This window comes from Protopterus annectens, chromosome 7.part0 (assembly GCF_019279795.1).
Source record: "Protopterus annectens isolate FY-2018-M chromosome 7.part0, PAN1.0, whole genome shotgun sequence".
NCBI classification, from domain to species: domain Eukaryota; kingdom Metazoa; phylum Chordata; order Ceratodontiformes; family Protopteridae; genus Protopterus; species Protopterus annectens.
The window spans coordinates 739,993,372-740,017,498 of record NC_056739.1 but is presented as its reverse complement, the minus strand read 5'-3'; the positions used below and the strand labels follow the sequence as shown (position 1 = coordinate 740,017,498).

The 24,127-nt window shown below is 40.5% G+C and overlaps 1 protein-coding gene across 1 annotated transcript in view; it reads left to right on the top strand.

The window, feature by feature from the left end:
- GPC2 (glypican 2) overlaps positions 1-24,127 on the top strand; it is a 740,846-nt gene that overhangs the window by 328,298 nt on the left and 388,421 nt on the right. The window contains exon 3 of the mRNA XM_044077271.1: positions 3,342-3,652. Within this exon, the coding sequence (XP_043933206.1) occupies positions 3,342-3,652 (311 nt within the window). The remainder of the gene's footprint in view (positions 1-3,341; positions 3,653-24,127) is intronic.

The following is a 24,127-nucleotide window of genomic DNA, read 5'->3' as shown; positions in this document are numbered from 1 at the left end:
TTTCAATTAGATGGTTTCTGAGCCTTCTGCGCTATGATCCAGAATCGGAATTGCCTAGACATGGTAAGGCCTTGCTGTGTCTAATTATGTGGCTGCCAAAAAAGCAATTACTAGAAAATGGAAATCAAAACCAACAAATATATTAAAAGTAGTGAAAGTAGTAACAGAGATAAAACAACTGGAATCATGATCTTCAGGAAAAGGTAGGAGCGAACTACATAGGGAAAATGGGAATTGTGGGAACAGTACATACAGGGGGGAATGAGGTTTAAAAGAAGGCAGGACTTAAATGAGATAGATATATGTGATGTTTGACTGAAAATGATTGGGTAGATTATAAGTGATGTATAATGTTTGCAACTGGAAGTGTGTCGGTATGGTTTGTGATATAAAATGCTTGCAACTAGGATTGTGTTGGTGTGGTTCGTTGTCATTTATATAAATGTACGATTGCTTATGTTGTAAGTGATGGTTTTAATATAGATGTTTCTTGTTTAAAAAAAGGGAGCAGGAATTGAATCATTTATGTAATGTTGCTTATGTTATATGATATATAGTAATATATATGAAGTATAATGTTTGTTGATGTTAATTTAATACAATGTGATTAGTTTTGTGTAAGTGTAAGTTTGTGTATGTCACAAGTGATGATTCATTAAAGGTGTTTAAAGTAATAAGATGGTTTCTGAGCCAGTCTGTTGTCTTACCATCTTTCTTTTGAGAGTAGAAGTATTGTCCATACTTTGAATGTCCATGTCCATACTTTGAATGTCCATGTCCATACTTTGAATGTCCATGTCCATACTTTGATTATCCATAGATTCATACTGTTTTACTTCTGTCAGTTTCATCAACCTTAAACATTGGAACAGTTGTTTACTTCCCTTGCCCCTGGTAAGGGTTTGCAGTTAATAAATAAGCCTTACCCATCTACATTGTCTTTTGTCACCATTAGGCCAATCTTGGCCACTATGATTACACTCTATCAGGGGAGTCGGCTGCTTCTGCTGCACATTTTAGGGATGTGTCCTTGACTGGCATTTGTGCTTCATCCATTTAGTTGGATGCATGCATACCTTTACCAAATATTCTAGTTTGAACCTCCACTCCCTGAAGTATTTCATCTCCTCTCACTTTGGGCTTATTTTTCAAACACTTCTTGGAATTTTATGCATTTGTTTCACCTACTGCAGAAGGCTCATTCAGTTAAGACGCACTGGATATGTGTGAGTACTCACCACATTAGCTGATCTTCAGCAGTGCTTTTGGTAGTAGATGCCTTCTTTCCTCCATACATCCTCTTTCCAGTGTTAGAGCCTCAATGCTTAAACACCTTCAGGTACTTTAATAGAAGTGGTAGGAAATCCTGATTCATCTCCTAATTGATTGGTTGATTGCCCTTTATTGATTTGGTTAGTCCTGCTGGCAAACACTCTTGTGGATAAGACCGGGACAGTAAAGCTCCACACTGAAGTGGTTACAATAGGCTAATATTCAAGGATTAAGGATATACAGGTTGTACATGGATAGCAGAGAGAGAGAGATTGTTGTTGAATGGAATTATATAAACAAACTGCATGTCACATTTGACAAGTGCTTAGCAGAACTGCAGGATGTAATCAAATTTAGAAAAAGGGTGGTAAAGAAAGTGAAACAGTTCGAAAAGAAGCAGTTTACTACTAATTAAGAAAAGTCCACACTTCCATTCTGTGGTGTAACTTTGATAGTTTGTTTCCTATTACGTGCAGTCTCATGTTTGAGTCAAGTAAGAGCTGAGAATCCTAGGGAAGTCTGTGTCTCTTAGCTCTGATACATGTTTGCCAAGTGCAGAGTGTAGGAAGTATGTACACTCTGAGCCCAGGATCTCAAAGTCTTTGAGATCTGTGTGTGAGGGTCTGAACGATATACCCAACTGTTCCATCCATTGCAGAAGAATCACTTGAAAACGTAAATATTGTTAGTACTTGTATATCGGTATTTGGCCATGTGTACTGCCATTAGCACATATTTGTATTAAACTACTAATTCATTATTCTTGTTAATGTGTTTAACTTTCTTCAGTTGACAGCTCTTTTTTGACATTTACTGGTCACACATTGTCCATGAGAGCCAGTTTACATTTATGCATAGTTTTTACATCTCTGTAGCAATGTCAGAATACTTTCATTCTTTGTGTATTCAGCAGTTTATGATGATTTGGTGTTGCAATCACAGTATACGTCCTTCCTTTGTGTATGTATGTGTGTGCGTATTTTGCTGACTGTAGGTTCATAGCTGTATACTAGACTAATGACCACCAGGGTCTTTTTAAGCCTAGCATTGGAACCCGATCCAGTTGTGTTCCCATGTTACATGGACATCTATTTGGAGGGATTGTGTTAGTTAGGAGGTTGCTAAAGGTTTAGTTGCGGTATGTTAGTTAGGGAATGTTTACTGTCAGCCTGTATCAGAGACATGAGGGCCAGACCGGAGGGTGAATTTTCAGTGTAGTCTGAAAGTCTCCCCTTCCTACCCCAGCTGTGATACTAATAGAAGTTACATTTCATGTACAACACACTAGAATTAAGCAAGTAGTATTTTTCAGGAATAAAAAACAAACATATACAATGAAAGCTAAATTTAGAGAAATGCAGCAAAGGTCAGTAATGATTTTATATTAGAAACGAGATTCCAGTTTAAAGTTACAGAAGAAGCTGTTAATTGTCAGATGACTGGCTAACATAAATGGATCTAGAGGATCAGTCAATACTGAATATGAGCTCATCAACTAAAAGTTAAAGCAGTTGATGCTCACTTAACAAATAAAATGTCTTTAGACAAGCAGCGTGTCGGTGGGTGGGGGTGGGGGTGTTGCTGCCTCTGATCTTTTTGTGTGCGACCTTCCACGTGATTGTACCAGGTTATAATGTGGTCACCTCCTATGGGATTGGGGAGGTGTGGTTCTTACTCTACTTTTGGTCAGTCATCAGATTTTCTTCAAACAGTGGCCCTTAATTTTACTGTGCCCTTCTTGTACAAGCACCCCCCCCCCAAAAAATATATAAATATCACTAACACTGTTTTGATTCAAGACATGTTTCCTTCTCCTCCATGCAGTTTTCATGTTAGAAGGATTTCTCTGTATTACAACCCACCATGATCACTTGAGGCATGATACATGTAAGGATTTGGATGCTGCATAGTGACTTTTATTATGTTCAGTAGTACTTGTAAGGAAAAGTAATGTAGAGGCTGTAGAATAATTGCTAATTTTATTTAAATTGTATGTATAAAGTATTTACAATGTGATTTATTTATCTATTAATGCCACTGTTTTCTTTCTTTTTGTCTGCACTCGCCAGAGTTTTTTCGGGAGTTGATTGGCATTTCCGAGACTGTAATGAATCAGATGTTTACACAGACTTATGGCAGACTGTACACTCAGAATGCACGGGTCTTTGAGGAGCTTTACAAAGAGCTGCACCAGTACTACCTGGGAGCCAAGGTCAACTTGGATGAGACCCTTTCTGAATTTTGGACCCGCTTACTGGAACGAATGTTTGAACTGGTGAACCAGCAGTACCAGTTCAGTGAAGAGTACTTGGAGTGTGTCAGCAAGCATGCAGAGCAGCTTGAGCCTTTTGGGGATGTCCCAAGAAAACTCAGGATACAGGTAATACAGTGAGACAGAGAACTGATTAAAATAATGAACAAATAATGTGCCAAAAGTTAGCTGTGTGTGTTACAGAAGGATAAAACCCTCACTGCAAAAGCCTGTGATCAACTAGTGACCCAGGTGGAGAGGCCGACAAGGGGGGGTGAGAATGTGTAGCTGAGTCTGGGTAACCTATCCTAGGGGGAGGGAAACAGTCTGCCTAGCTGCAGTGTATGAGCTAGGGATGTACACCTGACTCTGACAAACTGTGGTCATGTAAGGAACTTCATCTTGTTTGTGTAGGAGTGCATCCAGGCACATGGGAAGGATTAGCAGGTTCCCAAATCTGCAAGTGTTCAGATCAGTTTCTGAGATGTGGAGTTGTGGAAATAAAATGGAAAATCTGGACAGTATCTGTACTCCAACTAGCTCTTGCAGTGATGTTGTTGTATCTTTCGGCTTTTCCCGGTTAGGGGTCGCCACAGCGGAACTCCGGTCCGCTAATGATTGGCAGTAGATTTTTACGTACCGACTTGCCAGGCCTGACGCACAACCTTCAATGAAGGTACGCCCATTCACGCATGTCTCCACACATAAGACGCTTTAGCTGGGAATCAAACAGGACAATGTCTTACTGTGAGGCGACAATGCTACCGCACCACCACCGCAGCTAGCTCTTGCAGTGATGGTGGGGAATAAATAGTCATTGTATCAGAGGAAGGAGAAGATGGTCATCACACATGGGAAGGCAGAAAAAAAAGATTAAAAAAAGAGTAAGGAAACATCAGTTGCTAACTTTGAGTGTAATACCTTGTTTTAAGCTTAATTAGACAGCACACTGTTTTCTTTAACAATGGAAATGTAGATGAAAGTACATAGGTAAAGGAATGATCTGTTTTTATTGTGTTTGGTAAATGCTATCAGGGCTCTCTATGTCTGAAAAGATTCACAATATTTTCTGCAAGAGATTTCTGGCACTCTTTATCATTTTTGTGGGTGTTCTTGTATGCTTTCTGTATTTATTTATTACATTTGTTAACCATGCAAGTGAATTAGTTTATATAGTCTCTTCACCCATGACCTGGGCCAATAGGCAGTGGGAAATGAAACAATCTTAACAAAGAATACAGGTTGAATTTGCAACAAAACATGAGCCATTTAGCCAGTATACATTGCATACATTTGAGATACTACTTTTAAAGGGGAGAGCAATGGAGATTTATTCAGAAAATGTACATGCAAAGTACATTTTTGCCAAAAAGTTGAGAATGACTAGAGAGTATGTTAGCTGCAATGTGTAACAAAGGATGGCTGGCATTCATGGCTGCATGTGTGCAAAGATCTGAAGCAAAAAAGTATGTGTTAATCAAGATCTGTAAAACAAGTACATGTACTATCTTTGAGCATATGATCTTTTTTCCTGCCTGAGCTGAACTACATCACTGAAATGTTTGATATTAGCTAGGATATTATTCCAGCAAGTTAGTGCATGTTTTGCCAAAAGCACTTTTAATAAAGGAAAGTTGGAAATGGACACTAATCAATGAAATTCCTTCAGAGCCTAGAAGGGTATAGGATTATTCACTGAAAGCCAGTTTATATTGCAGAGGTCGCAGTTTCTGTCATGCAGTATTTTTATTTACTTTCATTTTTTAAAGAACAGCATTGTTTATATAAGGGTCACCTTCATTTTTTTTTTCATCAGTGGCCAAAAGACTGAACCTGTGACAAGAGTCCATTAAGCAATATTTTATCACTCTGGCCATGCTGATTATATTTAAATGTCTTAAGAAATAATAATACTCCTATTACTTCATTTGATTTTTGCTGTTTAAAATATGATAATCCATTATTAAACCATTAATTCAATTTCTTATAGTTAATCTTATTCACTTTCCTCTCTTCACAGCTCAAGTCTTAGTCTGAATTATTACACTCTGCTACTCTGTTTGGACCCATCTGTTTTGATGTACTGTTAGCCTGGTCCCAGAGCAGCCACTTTTGTCTGATTTTCCTTCATACTTTGCTATATTTGTGGATTGACTTAATGAATACAATGTTTATCTCACAGACACAAGCTGCAGGGTTTGATTTTCACCTTGGAAAGCATAGCTATGCTGAAAAAAGCCCCTGGGGTCATTAGCCTAGTAATCGTATATGAGTCTATAATCAGTTATTTTTTTCTAACTTCATCTAGTATTATCAGTTTCCATTGTGGATTATCTGTTTGTATATGGTGGCTTTTTTTTTTGCTGCTAACATCACTAGTGTTATTATAAGTTGTCTTTAGGGAATTTTAAAGTCAGAACTCAGCTTTTTTTGCTGTTAACATCACCAGATTTGAGTCTCTTTAGGGAATTTTAAACCCCAATCACCAGCTCAACATCATTAATTTTTGTGTAAAATTTACCTATGAATTTTTCAACTTTGTTAGAAAGCTCTGTATGCCCCACTTCTTATTTTCCTATCTATGGCACCTCCTAAAGATATATTCCCATTTTCCTATTTCCCCTTTATAGCACCCCCATCATTCCCCCTTGTTCTTCAGAACATTTTGTGTAATCAATTTTACATATAAAAATATTTATGGAGACATTTCCTGGCAAAAATCCCAAATTTTCCAGATCTTATTACATACATTGGAGCCTGACAAATTTGTGTCCATTACTGTCTTATGAATTATTTCTCTCATCTTGTGTTTCACCCATGTTAACTGTGCTGCCTTTGATAATTATCCATTGTTGTCCAATATAAAGTCGTTTGCCTTTCATTTCTCTATCAGTTCTAACATCTACTAGTATGTTAACCTATGCAGGTTCATCTTGTCCCTCTAATCCTTGTCTCTGTTTATGTTTTTATTAGACTGGCAATCCTATGTAGGTCATATGTATTTTTTTCTTTTAGTCCAGATTCTGTCTTTGCCCCCTCCAGGCTGTCATATTTAATTTTGGGTTCAGCCTTCCAACTTCTCCACCTCTTTGCTGCTAATTTTCTACTTTCCCTGGAACCTTGCTTGATTCCCGTTCCTGCTGGCACCAGCAATCTTATCTGTTCTTTCCTCCTAACCCTTTGGGCTGTTTCTCTCAGACAGATAATAGCTTGTGTTCTGTGTGTCTCCTGCCATCCTCAGTCCTAATCTTTACCAAAAATTCTGTTCTTGCTTGCTTGCTCAAGACTGCCTGTTTCTCTACCACAAATGTAAACTTTTCTGAATGTTGTGAAAATTGAAGTAAATAAATCAACCTAATTTGTGTTGTCTTGTGATATTATTGAAAGTCAGATATAACCAAACCCATTGGTCAGTAAGATTCAGGGTCTGATGGGTGTTTCCCTTCTTTAGTTATCACCAGCATTACTGCCATTTTATTAAATTATATTAAATTTCTAATCTTGTTTTACCACCCAATTTCCATATTTCCTCCGGTATTCCATCAGTGCCTGATGTTTTTCTAGTAGCCAGACACTTAATTGTCGCTTTCTTTATTTTCTGTATTAATTCATTGCTCTCCTGTTTGGTTATTTGTACTAATTCCAGTCCTTCAAAGAGGGCATTTCCTCTCCCTCTCTACCTGTTCTCCATTTTTTTATCCAGTTGATACAACTGTGCATAATAACTTTTAAAAATATTCAGTCTTCCATGGTTCAATTTCCATCTTTCTTTTACTAGGGTCTCTTAATCTTAGTATGTTTTCTGTGCTGTTTGCATCCATAAACATATATGCACAAGTAATCTGGTATCCCTTATATTTACATCAAAGGATAGTTGTCTCAGAGCCACTTTCCTGTATTCATTTATATTTCCTCACATCCACCATTCTTACTCCCTTTTCATCATTTGGTCCATTTTTTGTGCTTCCTTTTCATCTTTCTTGAAACTTTCCAGGAAGCTGTTATTGCTTCTTCCCATTCTTTTGTGTCTCTCTTTCGCATGTAACGTTTGAATCTTTCCTTCAATTTCTCCCATCTTTCACCTATTTCTTCTGTATTTTGCCCCAGTTGTTTCTGTAATATAGTGAATGTCTCTTGCACTCCTATCTGGAACCTTTGCTTTCTTAATAAATGTGTGTGGAAGCACCAGTGTTTTATAATCTCATGTTGGCTGTCATGATTTACTTGTTGGTATTATTTGTGTATGTTCCAAGAGGGTAATCTGGTGGGTGTTCTTTCCTGAGATTTTATAACTATGTTTCATAGTCACATAAAATGTATGTAATCTGGCCTAACTTTGATATTTACATATATAATGTTTAAATTCTGTCTGTTCTGACTATAACATTGACATTTCTTAGCTCATACATTTTTAAGTATTTTTCTAAGAATATTGGCCATCCTGAAACATCCTGCCTGTCACAACTAATATTCCAGGCCCCCTACTATTAGCATCCCTCAGTGAAAGGTTTTTATATTTTTCTAGGATACTTTTCAGGTCCTCTGTTTTATAGTAGATGGTACATACATGTTTACTAGAGTAATTTCTTTTATTCCACCAATATCCTGTAATAATTGCATAACTCCATTGACCATTTTATTTTTTCTTAAGATGTTTTTTATAGATAGGCTTTTTTGTACTAGAATTAACCCCCTTTTCCTAGCACCTTCTAATTGTAAACTGTGCTCCCTTTTCCGTGATTATCAGATTATTTTCTGGTGTTTAGTGGATGTCAGATGTCTCTCTTGTAGAATCACTACTGCAGCACTTTTAAAAACATAAGCCAATACCTTGTTTTATTTTGTCTTACTCACTAATCCCTATACATTCCAGGATATTATTTTTTTTTAGATACATCATTAGTCATATGGGTCCTTACATTTTTTGTTAGTGTTCATTTTTTATTGCCCTCCTATCCATGCTTGCCTTGTCTTTTAGTCCTCTCCCCAGTGCAAGTAGGCTGTGCAAAACACTCTGTCTCATGCTTACCTTTAAAGCACTGGGACTCCATTTTGTTCTCCTTTTCATCTCATATCTACAGAAACAATAAACATTTTGACAGCAGCTGTATGCGTATACTTTCCCAGCAGTAAATTCCCTTTTAGGAGTTTCTACACCATTTTGACAAATTAGGACATTTGCCTTGTAGCTCATCTGCAGCAGTCCTAAATTGACCATAATTTGCTCCTTTTTCCCATAAGTTAGCCTAGCTTTATTACCTAGCAAGGGGGAAAACAACTCATTGTACTGTATCTCAGCTCACCATATACTGCACATCTTTTTTTATCAGTGGAAAACCTTTCCAGTTCTTGTCCCATACCATATGACCCTTTTAAGTTAAATGTTTCAAATCACCCACTACAGCACTTGTGAATTCATAAATTCGTTCTTGGACTGAGAGAGGGATTCCCTGCTTGTGTGAGTTTGTACTGTCCTCCCTCCTTACACCTGCCCTCATTTTGGTCAAATTAGTGTCTCATCTTCTCCTGGTTTTGTCTGTCAGTCAAAACCACATTCCATTTTTTTGTATTGCCAATAGTTGAGTTACTGAAGAGATTGGTCATAGTTATTCATTTTGATAAACTGATATTCCGGAATATAAAATTGAAGCACAAGGACTTAACTTCATACAGTGTAAAATAGTATGAGTAAGTTTTAATAGTATAGCCTACTTGTATTTTATAAACCATACCTACTTTACTAAGCTGCTTAAATTTAGCATGTATTATGGGGAACCTGCTAAATTACCACTCATTGTGGATGTGTTTCAAGAAGCAATTTGTCATCTTCTTAATGTAGGTATGTCTAAAACTTCTAGCAGGTAACATTTGATGTCCTTCTATTCTCATGTTGCAGTATTCATAACTGTAGGGAGGTTGCTGCCTGCAGCACCAGACATCCGACCAGCATACCAAAGTCTTAGCAGCAGGGGTATGTGCTGTGTTGCTTGTCAGAGCTATAAGCCAACGCCCACTATAAAATTGACATCTGCACATACCCCCTTCAGAACTTTTCTGCTGCAGTGATCTACGGACCCCTGATCGCCAGCCCCGGAGATCAGTTCATTCATTGTTTTGGAATGAATGCCCCACAGGCTAAGGGATGGAGGCAGCCTAGGAGACACTCCGGAGGCAGTCTGACCAGGACAGAGCTCCTCCACTGTGACTCAAACCCATTACCCAGCTCCACCCCCTTATCCCTCTGCCTTACCCTTTCCCTACCCTCCTGGCGGAAAATTACCTCAGAGGCTTGGGTCCTTTCCATCATCCAGAAAAGATACTTTATGACTTGGTGGACACTTCTTCCCTTTCAGGAGATACCCCAACTGCCTACAAGTCAGCTTTATCTCTTCCCCCCAATTCTGGATCAGCTTCAAGCTCAGGCCACTATAGAAGGAGTACCTCCAGAAAGACAAATGAGGGGTTTTACTCCAGGATGTTTTTGATTCCAAGAAAGGATGGTCTTTAGAGACCAATCCTGGATTTGTCTATACTCAGTCTGTTCCTCAAGGTGCCTACCTTCAAAATGCTCACCTTGCATCACCTCCTATCCCTCATCCCTCACCAAGTCTTCATGGTATCCCTGGATCTGAAGGATGCTTACCTTCATATTCATATTCATCCCAGTTACAGAAAGTTCCTACACTTTTCCATGGGTTTCTTGCATTTTCAATTTTCTGCATTGCCATTTGGCCTTTCTGAAGTCCCCAGAGTATTCACAAAGTGTCTAGCTCCTGTTATCACTCACAGCAGAGTGCAGGGCATTCAAATATATCCATACCTAGACGACCTCTTGATAGGTCACCAGGATTGCCACACCCTCCGTCATCACCTAGGCATGGTGTCCAATACACTGGCAAACCTAAGTTTCATTGTGAACCAGGAAAAATCTCACCTGACACCCATCCAAAACCTGGTTTTCTTGGGGTGCAGGATAAAAACAAACCAGATGTTTATAGGTTCATAGGTTCATACTAGGCTGTCTGCCCTAGGGCATTTATAAGCCTAGCCAGAGTGTGTTTGGCTTTCGCCACCCATTTTAAATTAATTTTGCTATGCCCTTTTACGAGGTTAGTATACTGTGCCTCTGTCTAACAGTGACACAGAAGTGATACCCGGGGTAAACCTACGATCTCCCATCCACTCATCAAGATTCCTCTTGAAGAGAGTCAATGAGGGACTCTGCCTAACCTGGACTGGGATTTTATTCCAGAGTGAAGGGAGCCTCTGGGTTATGAATCTGTCCCTCCAGCATGTCCTATTTATTTCAGTGTTGAGGTTCAAGCTCGATAGGATTTGGATTTTCTGAGGTGCAGCATGTCCATTAATTCCAGGTTGGACATGGCTTTATATGTCAGGCACAGATCGCCTCTGAGCAGGCGGTATGCCACTAAGTAGAGCTGGAGTTTCTTTAACTGGGCAGCATATGGCATCTGTTTGAGCCCTTTGATCCTCTTGGTGAGGTACTTTTGGGGTCTTTCCAGTTGCTGCAGGTGTCTGGTAAGGTACATCCCAAAAGGGGCATTGTACTCAATTATGGGCCTGATGAGGGATGAGTAAAGAGGTACAATGACCTCCCTTGATCTAGATGTGAATCCCTTCATGATTAGGTGGGCTATATAAAATGTTTTTCTAACCACTTTGGCCACGTGGTTGTCAAATGAGAGATTGCTATCAACTTGGGTCCCCAGGTCTCTAATTACTTCTTCTGTACTTAATGGATTACCACCTATGTGGTAATTTGTGGGCACTTTGTTTTTGCCAAAGGGGATGACTATACACTTTTTGGCATTTAGCTTGAGGCCATGGCTCTGGCACCAGTTGTCTGTTTCTATGAGCCCTTTTTGGAGGATGTTTGTGTCGGCTGGAGAGTTGATTATGGCGCCCAGTTTGCAGCCATCTGCGAATTTGGTCAGCCACAGTCCTTCTGTGTTGGCCTGTACCTCCGAGAAATATACCGAACAAGAGAGGACCCAGGACTGAGCCTTGTGGGATGCCACTTGTAACTCGTTTGGAGTCTGACATGGCTCCAGCAATTCTAACCATGTGGGTTCTGTCCTTGAGCCAGTTTGCAACCCATTTAGTGACATAGGGGTTTATATTTAAGCTGGTGAGCTTATCTATAATGCCCGAGTGGGGTATTGTATCGAAGGCTTTTGCGAGGTCCAGGTAGGCTGTGTGGACCACCTTCCCCTCGTCAATGGCCTTGGTGACTGTTTCAAAGAAATCAACCAGGTTTAAGAGGCAGGATCTGCCCTTAACAAAGCCGAACTGGGTAGGATCCAGTGTCTGTAGGTCCCCAATATCTTTATTTATGAGGTCCATGATGATCCTTTCCATAGCTTTGCAGACCAAGCTAGTCAGGCTTATGGGGCGATAGTTTCCAGGATCCGTTGAGGCACCACCTTTGTGGAGCGGGACCACTGTTGTTGTACGCCACTCTTTGGGTACATATCCTGTAGTAAGGCTGAGATTGAACAGTAGTTTTATGTTTGGGTTTAGCTCTTCTTGGAGTTCATGTAGGACGCAGCCCGGGACACCGTCTGGTCCCATTGATGCTGTGTTTTTTGCTTTGGAGAGGGCAGCTCTTACCTGAGCATCTGAGATGTCAGGGGGGCAGCACTCTGCTGGGATAGATATTTGCCCTTTTGGTGGTGTCAGCTAGGATGTTGGCAATGTCTGTGGGTTCGGTGTATTTTTTGTCATTTTGGACTAATTCAGAGCATATCTGGGAATTCCCACCCAGGTTCCTAACATAACTAAAGAAAGCCTTGTGATTATCCTTAGTGTCCTGTGCAATTTTTCTCTCAAAGCTGGCCTTAGACGATTTTATGAATGCCCGTAGTTTTTTGCTAATACTGATCAGAGATGCCTTCCCTTCTTGGGATTTTGCTCTATCATGTAGTAGCTTCCTCCTTCTATTGTATAGTTTGTTTATTGCTGGGGTCCACCAGACAGGACGTCTGCCTTTGGAGGATTGGGTCTTGGTTTTATTTGGGATTGCATGATCCATGCATTCCTGAAGGTGTTCATAGAATGCATTTATAAAGGATTCTGCAGTCTGGGCCGTATTTTCCACAGGCCCGGGGGCTTTGAAGGATTCCACCTCGGTTTTGAGGAGTGTGAAATTTGCTTTAGAGAAGGTTTCACTGTGGTTTTCAGGGCAGGGGGTGGAGTCGGGATGTGAATATCCAGCGAGATTAGTTTATGGTCTGATCTTACCAGTGAGGGATACACTTCTGGTCTCGAGCATAGAGTCCCCATGTTGGTGATGATCAGGTCCAGTATGTTTTCCCCTCTTGTGGGAGTGGTAACAAGTTGTTCCATAGCATTTGAGTTTATAAATTCTAGGAACCTTTGGGCTAGGGTGTTGGAGCTAGAGTAATGCTCCCAGTCTATGTCTGGGTAGTTGAAGTCGCCCAGTATAATGGTGTTTGGAGAGACCTTCATGTTTTCCAGTGTTCTCAGGAAGGCCGAGTGGGGTTCCTGGGTTTGGGAGGGTGGTCTGTAGCAGGCTATAAACTGGAAGGCAGTTTTACCCACTGTTAGTTGCACATGGATAGTCTCTGATGCTTCGTGCTGTGCCAAAGTATCTTTTGAGCCTTGCCTAAAAAAGGCACTATGGGGGTAGCAAGAGCCTTTGCCAATATCCGAAAGCCCAGGGGTGACAGGTGCAAGCCGTCCCTAGCGAAGCATCGTGGCTTGTCGAGCATGTCATCCCAGGCTGACAGGCATTGGATCCCCTTTGAATGACACCAATACTTAAGCCAATTGTTGAAATTGATCATCTTGACTTCATATTGTGGCATCATTCTTGGTGAGGGTAAGATGCTACTCAAGGTCAGGGTCATACCGGCCTGGGCTACATGCTCAGAGATCTCCTCTGTCTCTTTTCATGTAGTCCAGGGAGGTACGTCTCAGGTCATTCACACCAGCATGGACAATGACTGAGTCATATTTGTACTTGCCTTGGAGTGACGTGAGTGCTTGTGTTATGTGGCGGATCCTAGCGCCCAACAGGCAGCTCACTGTGACCTTCTCCTTGTTCAGCCTGGTGAGCGGGACGTCAGTGTGCCTGACGACAGAGTCACCTATTACAAGTGTATCAGGTGTGTTGTTTAGCCTTAAGGGCTGTGACTGTTCGGCACACTGGCTTTGTGAGCTATGTGTTGCACGTGTTTTGTTTTGGGGTAGCGGTTGCTTGGGTGTCTGCTTTGGAGGTCTCTGCTGCTTAGGCAGATTTTTATTTAGAGCCTCTGAGTATGTTTTTGTGTGTTTATGTGTTTGGTTTGCTGTCGTGGTAGGTCTATGTGAGACTGGAATTGTAGTGATTGTGGTTTCCTTCTCCTCCTGACTGGTTCCGCCAGTACTGAGTTGAGAGAGCTTTGCCTCCAGTATGGCTATATGGTTGCATCTCTCACATGTGTTGGAATTTGTTGGGAGGAGGAGAGGGTTGTCTGTGTACATGAGGCAGTTGTAACATTGCCTCAAGATTCCCAGATTCACCAGCTGGACCGGAGAGGAGATTGACAACTGACCTTTGGACATGCTAAAATAGTATTGGGAATTCCTTTATAATTGAAAAAAAGGGCCATTGGGGAACAAGGTACTTAAGGGGAGTTTGTGAGGGTGTATTGCTTTTAATTTTTTAGTGCTGACGTATATAATTGCTTTAGTGAGCAAGTGCCAGGTATCTTAAATGGAATGTGTTACAGGTAACTTAAATGCAAAAACGACAAACAGTAACTTTCTTTCACGTGAAACAAGGAAATAAGTACAGTAAGCATTGCAGATATCACTAGGGATCCACTCATTCCTTGCCAGAAGGTGGAAACCATCACACATTACCTCCAAACATGCCTCTCTCCAAACATTATCAGCCAGGGAATTCCTGAGGGTCTTAGGCCACATGGCAACCTTGATACCCATGCTGCCCTTAGCAAGGCTGCATATGAGAAAATTTCAGTGGGTGCTGAGGAGTTGGTGGAACCAATATTCACACCCCCCTGGATGCTCCTCTACCTCTCCTCCCATGCCTGAAAAAAAGAGGTGCAGTGATGGATGGCAGCCATACACCACAGTCAGGGTATGTCTTTGCAGATCTCCGCACCCAAACAACAAATATTCACACATACTTCATACCTGGATTGGCAAGCTGTCCTGCAAACCCACAACAAAGAAAACAAAGTTCAGGGAGAGTGGTCCTCCCTCAGACAAAGGGACCACATCAGTATCAAAAAGATGAGGGCCCTTCTCTTAGCTTTGCAAACCTTCCATCCAGTTCTCCAACCAGGCACCTTAAAAGGTGTCATGGGCAATATGACTTTCCTGTTGTATATCAACAAGCAGAGGGGGACAAGGTCCTACCTACTGTGCAGCCTTGCAATTCAGATTTGGTCCCTAGCAGCAGAATTGCACATTCACCTGCAATGTACATTCCTTCAGCAGTGTACATTCTTTCAGCAGAGAATGTGATGGCGGACACTCTCAGCAGAACCTCTGCACCCTCTCACAAATGGATGCTTCACAGGGAGGTGTTTGGGGATCTCATTCACAGGTACGGTATTCCTCAGGCAGATCTGTTTGCCTCCTCCCAGAGCAGGCAAATGCCTCTGTTTTGCACAAGGGATCCACATCCACAGGCATGAAGGGTGGACGCTTTCTTTTTTTTCTTGAGCGGAGATGTGTCTTTATGCTGTTCCCCCCCATCACACTGATTCAAAGGGTCCTTCTGAAAATGAAGAGGGACAAAGCAAAAATCTTGCTGGTGACTTCCTTTTGGCCAAGATAGCATTGGTTTCCCCTTCTTCGTCTACTAGCCAAGGGCAATCACCACAGGTTTACCCCACCGATTCGACCTACTCACACAAGACAGGGGGTCACTCCTACACCCTCAGGTTCTCAACCTCAGACTCACTCTATGGGTGATAGAGCTCTGATCCCCTTTGGACACTTATATTCAGAGAGCATACTCAATGTCCTGCAGGAAGCCAGGAAACCTACTACCATGAGAAATTATGTGACAAATTGGAAAAGATTCTAAAGGTGGTGTCAGAAGAAAAAACAGGACCCCTTTCTTATTCCTGTACCTATGGTCCTTGCTTACTTGTGTGGGCATCTACATTCGGGGCTCACCTACTCTTCTGTTAAGGTACACTTGTCAGCCATTTCCACCTTGGTTCCTCCTTTGGCATCCAGATTAGAGGTAAAATTATTCTTAACAGGGGTTCTTCATATTAGACCACATAGAAAACCAATACTGCCTTCACTGGACCTTCATTTTGTCCTTGAAAAACCTCACACTATGTCCTTTTGAACCACCTCACTCAGCATCTCTGAAACTATGTACTTGGAAAATAGTACTACTGGTTTCTCTCACATCAACCAGGAGGGTCTCTGAAATGCAGGCCTTGATGGCTAACCTCCCACGCCATCTTCCATAAGGACAGGGTCTCCCTCGGGACTAACCCCGCATTCATGCCTAAAGTGATTAATGAACTGTCGTTAATCAAGCCATTAACCTGCCTCTTTTTTTTTCAACCTCAAAATCCATCTGAAAAACCCTACATTCCTTGTATGTTCATTGGCAGCTTAGGTATTACCTGGACAAGACCAAATCCATTAGTAAGTCTGACCAGCTGTTTGTCTCCTTTCACCTACAGACCTTGGGAAGGCAGTCTCTAAACAGAATATATCTTCATGGATTTCTAAACAGTCAAAACCAATCTTATAAAGTAGGGACCCTTCCAGAAGATATAAGTGACCACTCACTCATCTTCTTAATCAGGTATACGTCTGATATGCCAAACCCAACCATATATAAGAAAATAAGATGCAATAAAAATTTTAACACTGACAGCTTTCAAAAAGAACGTGTAGCTTGTGACTGGTCACCCCTGAAACACCTTCCATTAGACAATGCCGTTAAATACTTTAACTCTAAATTTTTAACCATTCTAGACTACCATGCCCCAACTCGAATAGTAAGAACTAGGTCTAAACCAGCCCCTTGGCTCACCAAAATTACCAAACAAAAAATCCTCCATAGAAACAAACAATGGGCTACCTGGCGTACAACCAAAAACCTGGCAGATCAACTAATATTTCGACAACTAAGAAATGAAACTAAAAAAGCCATATTGTCAGATAAAAGAAACTATTACTGCCAACTCCAACAGACCAACCAAAATAAACCTCAAAAATTCTGGTCAGGTATAAACAAACTGCTGCACCCAGGTCACTCAATCACACCCACCCCCTCAGGCTCCAATCTCCTTAGCCCCAACCAAATTGCCAATTCTTTTAACACTTTCTTCACAGACACCATTCAATATTTGGCCAATCAGCTATCCACTAACACTGTATCTCCTTCTAATATTATCCCTAATAGCCCCCCCTACATTTCAATTCCAACCCATTCCTACATCCTTTGTCTGCACCCTAATCAAAAAACTTAAACCCACCACCCTCTCTGCTGATCTATTACCTGGTGAATACCTGCAAAAAGCAGCCAATGCTATAGCCTACCCCATATCCATCCTCATTAACAGAACTGTCTCTGAAGGATCTATTCCAAAGGTATGGAAAATCTCACATGTTATCCCCCTGCATAAAGGTGGTAATTCCAAAGACTTTTCTAACTATAGGCCTATAGCCATATTATCCCCTCTGGCTAAAATCATGGAGAAGTGCATTCATAAGCAACTGTTAAACCACCTCCTAGCAAACAACCTATTAGCTACCTGCCAACATGGATTTAGACCATTTCATGGCACCTCTTCTGCTCTTCTTTCCTTCACAGATGTCATTAATAAAAACTGTAATAGTAACACTCTTTCCTCAGCCCTCTTCATTGATCTGTCAAAAGCCTTTGACATGGTCAACCACCAGCTACTCATAAACATACTTGGCAACTTCTCACTGGATCCAGTTGCTATTCAATGGTTCCAATCCTATCTAAATAATAGGCAACAGGCTGTACTATGGGAAAATAACTTGTCTTCCCACTTACCAATTGCCCTTGGAGTCCCTCAAGGCTCCAAATTGGGTCCTCTCCTGTTTTCTGTTTTTACTAACAACCTACACACTGCTCTACCTCAAGCCACCTATATCCATTATGTGGATGACTCTACAGTAATATGCTCAGCCTCCTCACTTTCACAACTGTATTCCCTAACCCAAGACACGTTTAACATAGTAGAGAATTGGCTCCTTCAACAATTTCTTATACTGAACCCAAAAAAAAAACAAAAATGCTACTATTTACTCTCACTCGCAGAGCCCCCCCACTACATTTCACAATCACATCTAGCAATGGTACAATCATATCTCCAGACTCTACTACAAAACTGCTTGGAGTACTAATTGACAACCACCTTACCTTTGAGCCACATATTAACAACACTATAAGAACAGTAAACAAAAAACTAGGCTCCCTTTATAGGATCAAACCCTTTCTTACCCCACTAGCAAGGACCACTATTGCCTGGACCCACCTTATCTCAACCCTGCTATATGCTTCCCCAATCTATACCAAACTATGCAAAAGCAATCTGAACAAGCTGGCTAGCTCCTACAATAATATTGCTGGATTTGCAACTGGTTCTACTATAGAACCCGTCATTGTAACAATCTTAATCAGCTAGGGTGGTTAGAATTGCCAAATCTTATCCAATCAAACCAGCTAACTATTGCCTATAAGATACTGTTCCATCCTACATCTACTGCAATACTAACCAATCTAATCATCCCCTACAATAACCTGAAAACCCTGCGCTCTTCAAACAAAATAATAGTAAAGATATGTAAAACCAACAACCTGGCTGGAGATTCTTTATTCTCTAACACAGTGGGTAAAACCTGGAACTCCCTCCCTACTGATCTTACCTCCCTACCTTCTACTACCCTATTTAAACCCAAGCTCAAACCATACCTTAAATCTCACTGGCTATGCCCCTGTGCAAACCCAGACTAACTTCCTCCACTGTCTCTTGACCCTATTCTTCTCACTTACACAAATCTATCTGTTCCTTTCTATCGATATCTTTGTCTGTAAAACCAACTGAAAGTTCAAATAGTGCTCAGTGTTACTTATCTACTGTTTTTGGTCGTATGTATATCCATACATGAATTGTTAGCTTAGAATACTTTTTCCTTACTCTTAAGCTAAAATGTATTTACTAGTATTCTCTTAGCTAAAATGTATTTACTAGTTAAATTTGTTAAATCTTGTAATGTACTTATGTTATTGTGATCTTTTTTCTGGAATGTGGAGCTTTTCTCCCCGGGCCTCCACTGAAAATGGACATGTATCCAGTTGGACTAGCCTGGTCAACAAATGTAAAATAAAAATAAAATAAATAAATCTCCACCTTTCATGGAAAGGTTTTAACTACCAATGTGAGAGCACATTCTACTAGGGCAGCTGCCTCTTCAGCCGTCTTTTTCAGGAGGGTGGACATGGAAGCGGCCACCTGGTTCTCCGTCCATACCTTTACCAAGCACTACAAGTTAGACTTGGGTCTCCAGAGGCAGAACTGGATTTGCTAGGTCAATTTTGCAGGGTCTCATAGATCAGGCCCCTCTGCCTTCCTTCCAGGATAATACCTAAAGCTTGTGTACTCTCCCTACAGTTATGAATACTGTAACATGAGAATAGAAGGACATAGAGTAGTTGTGTAAGAACTTACCATAACCTTATATTTCCTTCTCTTCCATGTTGCAGTATTCATTCCCCGATTCAACTGTCTCTTGCTCTGTTTTATCCATCTGGAGTGACTTTTCCTACTTTCTGTCCATCCAAACAGGACACTGTAACAGGCACATACATTTATTGGGTTCCTTTGGCCTGGTGGCATATGTGGGTCTGAAAAGCTTCCTTTCCTTGCTCCCCAGGGGTACTACTGTATGCGGCAGCCATTTCTGAAGGGGATACGTGCAGACATCATTTTTATAGCTGACGGTTTATGGCTCTGACAAGCAACACAGCACGTACCCCCTGCTCCTAAGACTTTGGTATACTGGCTGGATGTCCGGTGCTGCAGGCAGCAACCTCCCTACAATTATGAATACTGCAACATGGAAGAGAAGGACATCTAAGGTTATGGTAAGTTCTTACACAACTATTCTTTATAACTAAGTTTGATAGTTAATCAGGAAACCTATTTAAATATTAAATAGATACCTCTTTTTTAATACGTTTTCAAACCTTTGTTGAACTTTACATTTTTTAAAAGTCCATGTAAAAGTACATATTTTAGCTGTTGTTGTACTAAGGAAGACAAGTTACACAAAATTCTATAAAAAAATTGCTTTATGTAGTTAATATAAGTTCATGTTTTGGGGTGGACGGAGTTCTTGATTATGTCATTAAAACCCAGAAAGAGTTTTTAGTGTTTTTTTGTGGTTGTTATGACTGTTATTGTTCTGATCTTAATTCATTTACAAGTTAAGTTGACCAGCTCCAGAAGATGCTCAGGAATGGACAGCAGGTGAATACTAATGTTGAATTAAAGACTGTAGAGATTTAGTGCAAGGCCTAGAAGGTAAATGAAGGTAATTAAAATGACAATACGGTCAGTAACTAGGAAAGTCAGTGGTCTGCTGGAGCCCTTTAAAGGCAGAAAATCATTGACAACATCAAGCAGACGGGGCCAATGTAGTAGTGTTATAGGCAACTCATTTCAAGAAGAGGAAAACTGCAAATATATGGTGGAAGGGCATGCAGAAGAAGAAGACATTTTTTGCTGAGACAGTAGAAGGGAAGAAAAGAGTGATGATAACTGTGTTACCTGAGGGTTTCCAACTACAGGAATTAGACACAAGAATGGACAAGCATGGAAGTTCTTCTTCTTTTGGCTTTTCCCGGTTAGGGGTCGTCACAGCGGAACTCCGGTCCGCTAATAATTGGCAGTAGATTTTTTTATGGGTGCCGAGGTGCCAGCTCGACGCCCAACCTTCAACGAAGGCACGCCCATTCTACGCATGTTTTTGAATGCCACTTGACCGTGGGGAGGACATGCAGACTCCACACAGAAGGAGCTGCAGCCGAGAATCGAACGGGAGAACCTGTTGCTGTGAGGCAACAATGCTACCGCTGCACCACCACAGCTTCAAGCATTGAAGATATGTACTAATACAAGGAAGTTGGTGGAGAAAATCTGTTACTCTGGCGAATGTCTACATACCCCAAAAGACAACAGGAGAGCAAATTAAGAGTATAATAGCAGAGGTAGTACACTTTAGTCGGAGCATCCTGTTGACAGCAGAAGACTAGAATTTGTAACAGACACTGCAGATGTCTTGGGGGAGGAGACCCAGACAGCAGTGGGTCTCAAGGGAAGGGAAATTATTACAGCTGCCCGTAGGGGAGTTGTTGAAACATCCCACACTGAACTTGAAAGGGCTGAGAAGCTAGTGAGTATTTGAGAGAAAAATCTTTACTTTTGGGAACAGCTGAAGGAAGGGGGCAAAAGGCTAGTATGAGAAGATATAAAAAGAAAATTCCAATTAAAGAGGGGGGAATTGTTAAAATGTAAAGGAATATATAACATATACAAGAATCAAGAGGTAGTTAAAAAGAAGGATGAAAAAGAGAACGGAAACAGTGAAACAACTTAAAAGCTAGAGGGGAAGACATGCATGAATAATGTATAATAAACCGACTTTATTCAGCGATAGTGCAGGACATGTACATGGGAAAATATGCAATACGAGAGGAATGGTCACCAGTAGAGAGACAGTAATAGCTGAAGAAGGAGCAAATATGTCTAATGCCCAAGTATGCAGCAAAATCCTGAAAGGTTTGCGTATTTGCATGGAAGTGCTTGCATAAATATTTTTATATCCCATAGAGATTGGAAAAGAGGTTCCCGGAGATGAATGACATATGTTGGAGATGTAAGTCCAATAGCTTGGGCACTTGGAGACATATTTTATGTGAATGCCTGGAGCTGACTGTTTTCAGACAGGATCTCCAATGTCTGTTGCAAGAAACAAGTTAAGTGAAAGGAGGGCTAAATGAGAGTACTTACTAAGCTGGATTAGGGGTGAAGACATATCCCGATCTGCCAAGATCGTGATGGGATTAATTCTAATAGTGGCAAAAAAGCCATAACGAGGAGATGGAAGCCTCCCCCCTAAAACAGATTGAAGTGATGAGCTTACTGGAAGAGATTAGGAATCATGAGTTAGACATTATAAAAAGTCATTCTTGTAAACATCATGCTCAAAAGTGGGCAAAATGGGACAGGAGAAGTGTGATTATGAGGGAGTAAATATTAGAGAGCTAAGATACAAAGGAAAAGAGAACCAGACCTGAACCATTCCAATAGTAGGACTGAAATGTAGAGGTCCAACAGTTTTGGCTTGCAAGGTGGGTAATGTGTATTTCTAGGTAAATGCCAACTGAGTTTTGTGAATTTAAAAGGCTAATGCAAAGTAGAAGGAAGTTATAGATTAATGGGATTTGAATGGAACATGGTGACATAACTCATGAGTGTACTGACTTTGTTAAAGCCAATATACTTTTTGAAGATGAGTAGAACCTCCTTAGAGAAAATGATTTTAAAGTTGTTATTAAGAGATTGATTTAAGGTCCATTGTTGGGCCATGATTCGATGTAAATAAGATGGGGGTTTGTTATAAAATTATCAGTTTATGGCCATCCATTGAGGCAGAGAAATATGTGTGCCATGTATGGAAGAGGCACAAAGTATGTAATGTGTATTGTGGAAAGAAATACAGAACTTCTGGAGTCTTTAAAAAAAAAAAAAAAAGAATGCAGACGTGACTATACTTTTCCTTTGCATGCATTTGTATGAGGGTTCTGCAATGTTTTAGTGTCATTATTCCTTCTCAGATACACTGCTGTCATTGGAATCCTGCTCATTCTTTGTTCTGGTGACTGTTCATTGAAAATTATGTTTTCTGTTTTGTCTTTGTCAACTGGTCACCAAAGTAGGTTCTTAAGCTGGGCATTTCTTTGGAGCAGTGGAGACTCTACCTGGACCTGTATCAGGTTAATGATCCCTGGAGAGTCCTTGACAAGATTCTCCATATTAGCACTAAGGAGCTCCATGCTGCTCTGTTAAATGTATTGTTGCCAAAGATTCATTGCTTGTCTGCTTGGAGAACTGAGCAGCTTTCTAGTAACTGAACAAATGGAAAGAATCCAGTGTTACCCCTTCTGCAGGTAAGCCATCATGGAATGTCATTATTCATTCTTCTGGCAGTCTCCTTAGTATTGACATTTCTTCCCTTCCTGGGATTCATAATGAAAATATAAGCCTGTAGTCCATCTTTTTAGCAGTGAAGTTGGCTAGACATGGACTCATTTGCTATGTAATTTTCCATAACATTATTACATTCTGCAAGACAAGGTGGACATTGGGCCAATCTTCCTGGAATGGAAGGGACAGACTGCCTGATCTTTCCCTTTCTCTCCAAATTTATTTCACTTTATGGCCAAAATCAGCATGGAGAAATGACTAGTTATATTCTTATTTCAGTCTAGTCACACAGGAGACCCTTCTTTTGAACTTTGATTGTTGAGGATCTAGTTCTTATGAAGTTGGAGGGGGCACGTCAGTGGAACAAGTACCCTCCTGCTTTTGGACATGGCCATTCTGATTATCTCTTTATTGCTACAAGTCTTTTGATATCTGGATCTCTGAGGTCTTTGATAGTCAAGGAAACTTTCAACCAGTTTTATCTACATGGCAAAATGAAAGAATGTCCCCATATAGATTGCTGAACTGTTTTGTTCTTTCTGAGTTGGTTCTGTTGAATGACTACAAATTAAATAAGTTCAGTACACCTGAATTTTGTGTTCTCAAAGGCTTTTGTTTTCTTCTTTGTGGTTTTGAAGTTTGCATCAGATTATTCAGGCTTTAATCTGTAAAAAATCCATAATTGTTTTTTTATAGGAAGCTTCGTCTTCAAAAAGAGGCCATCTGCATGAGATGTATTTTTCCAGCTCTGAATCCATCTTTGTTTAGTGGCGTCCTTCTTTTGATGCTAACTCCCTTTTCTTTGACTAGTAAATAGATTCCAGAGTATTATTTAGTAATGTTGTGGTTGTGTGCTTCCTTTCCAGTTAGTACATGATTCAAAAGGTGTCAGAACTGGAAACTGCAGGATGACTACACCCTTTAAATCTAGGAACGATTATGATGTGTGCTTTTATGGAGTATCAGCCTTAGTGAAAAATTAGAAGCAGCATATATGAGAGCAAGGAGCTGAATTTTCAGGTATTATCCCCACAGCAGAGGACCCTCTTGAAGATTAAATGATATGGCAAGGATTCTCACATCTGTAATTTTTTTCTTTAATATGTTAACCTGATCACCATCAGTACTCCTTTATATTTTGGAATCCCTTTCATATTTGCATAGTTTGTGATTTACTGTCCCTTCCTCATCCTGGAGTTTCTCTTGCTGACAGCTCTAAGACATCTTCCTTACATTCCTTACAAAGAATATGTTCTCATATTCCCTTCCTCAGATGTTTGTTACACAGATTGGAGTAACTTGACCACAGTTTTTTGCTCTACTTGTAGAGGTAGGG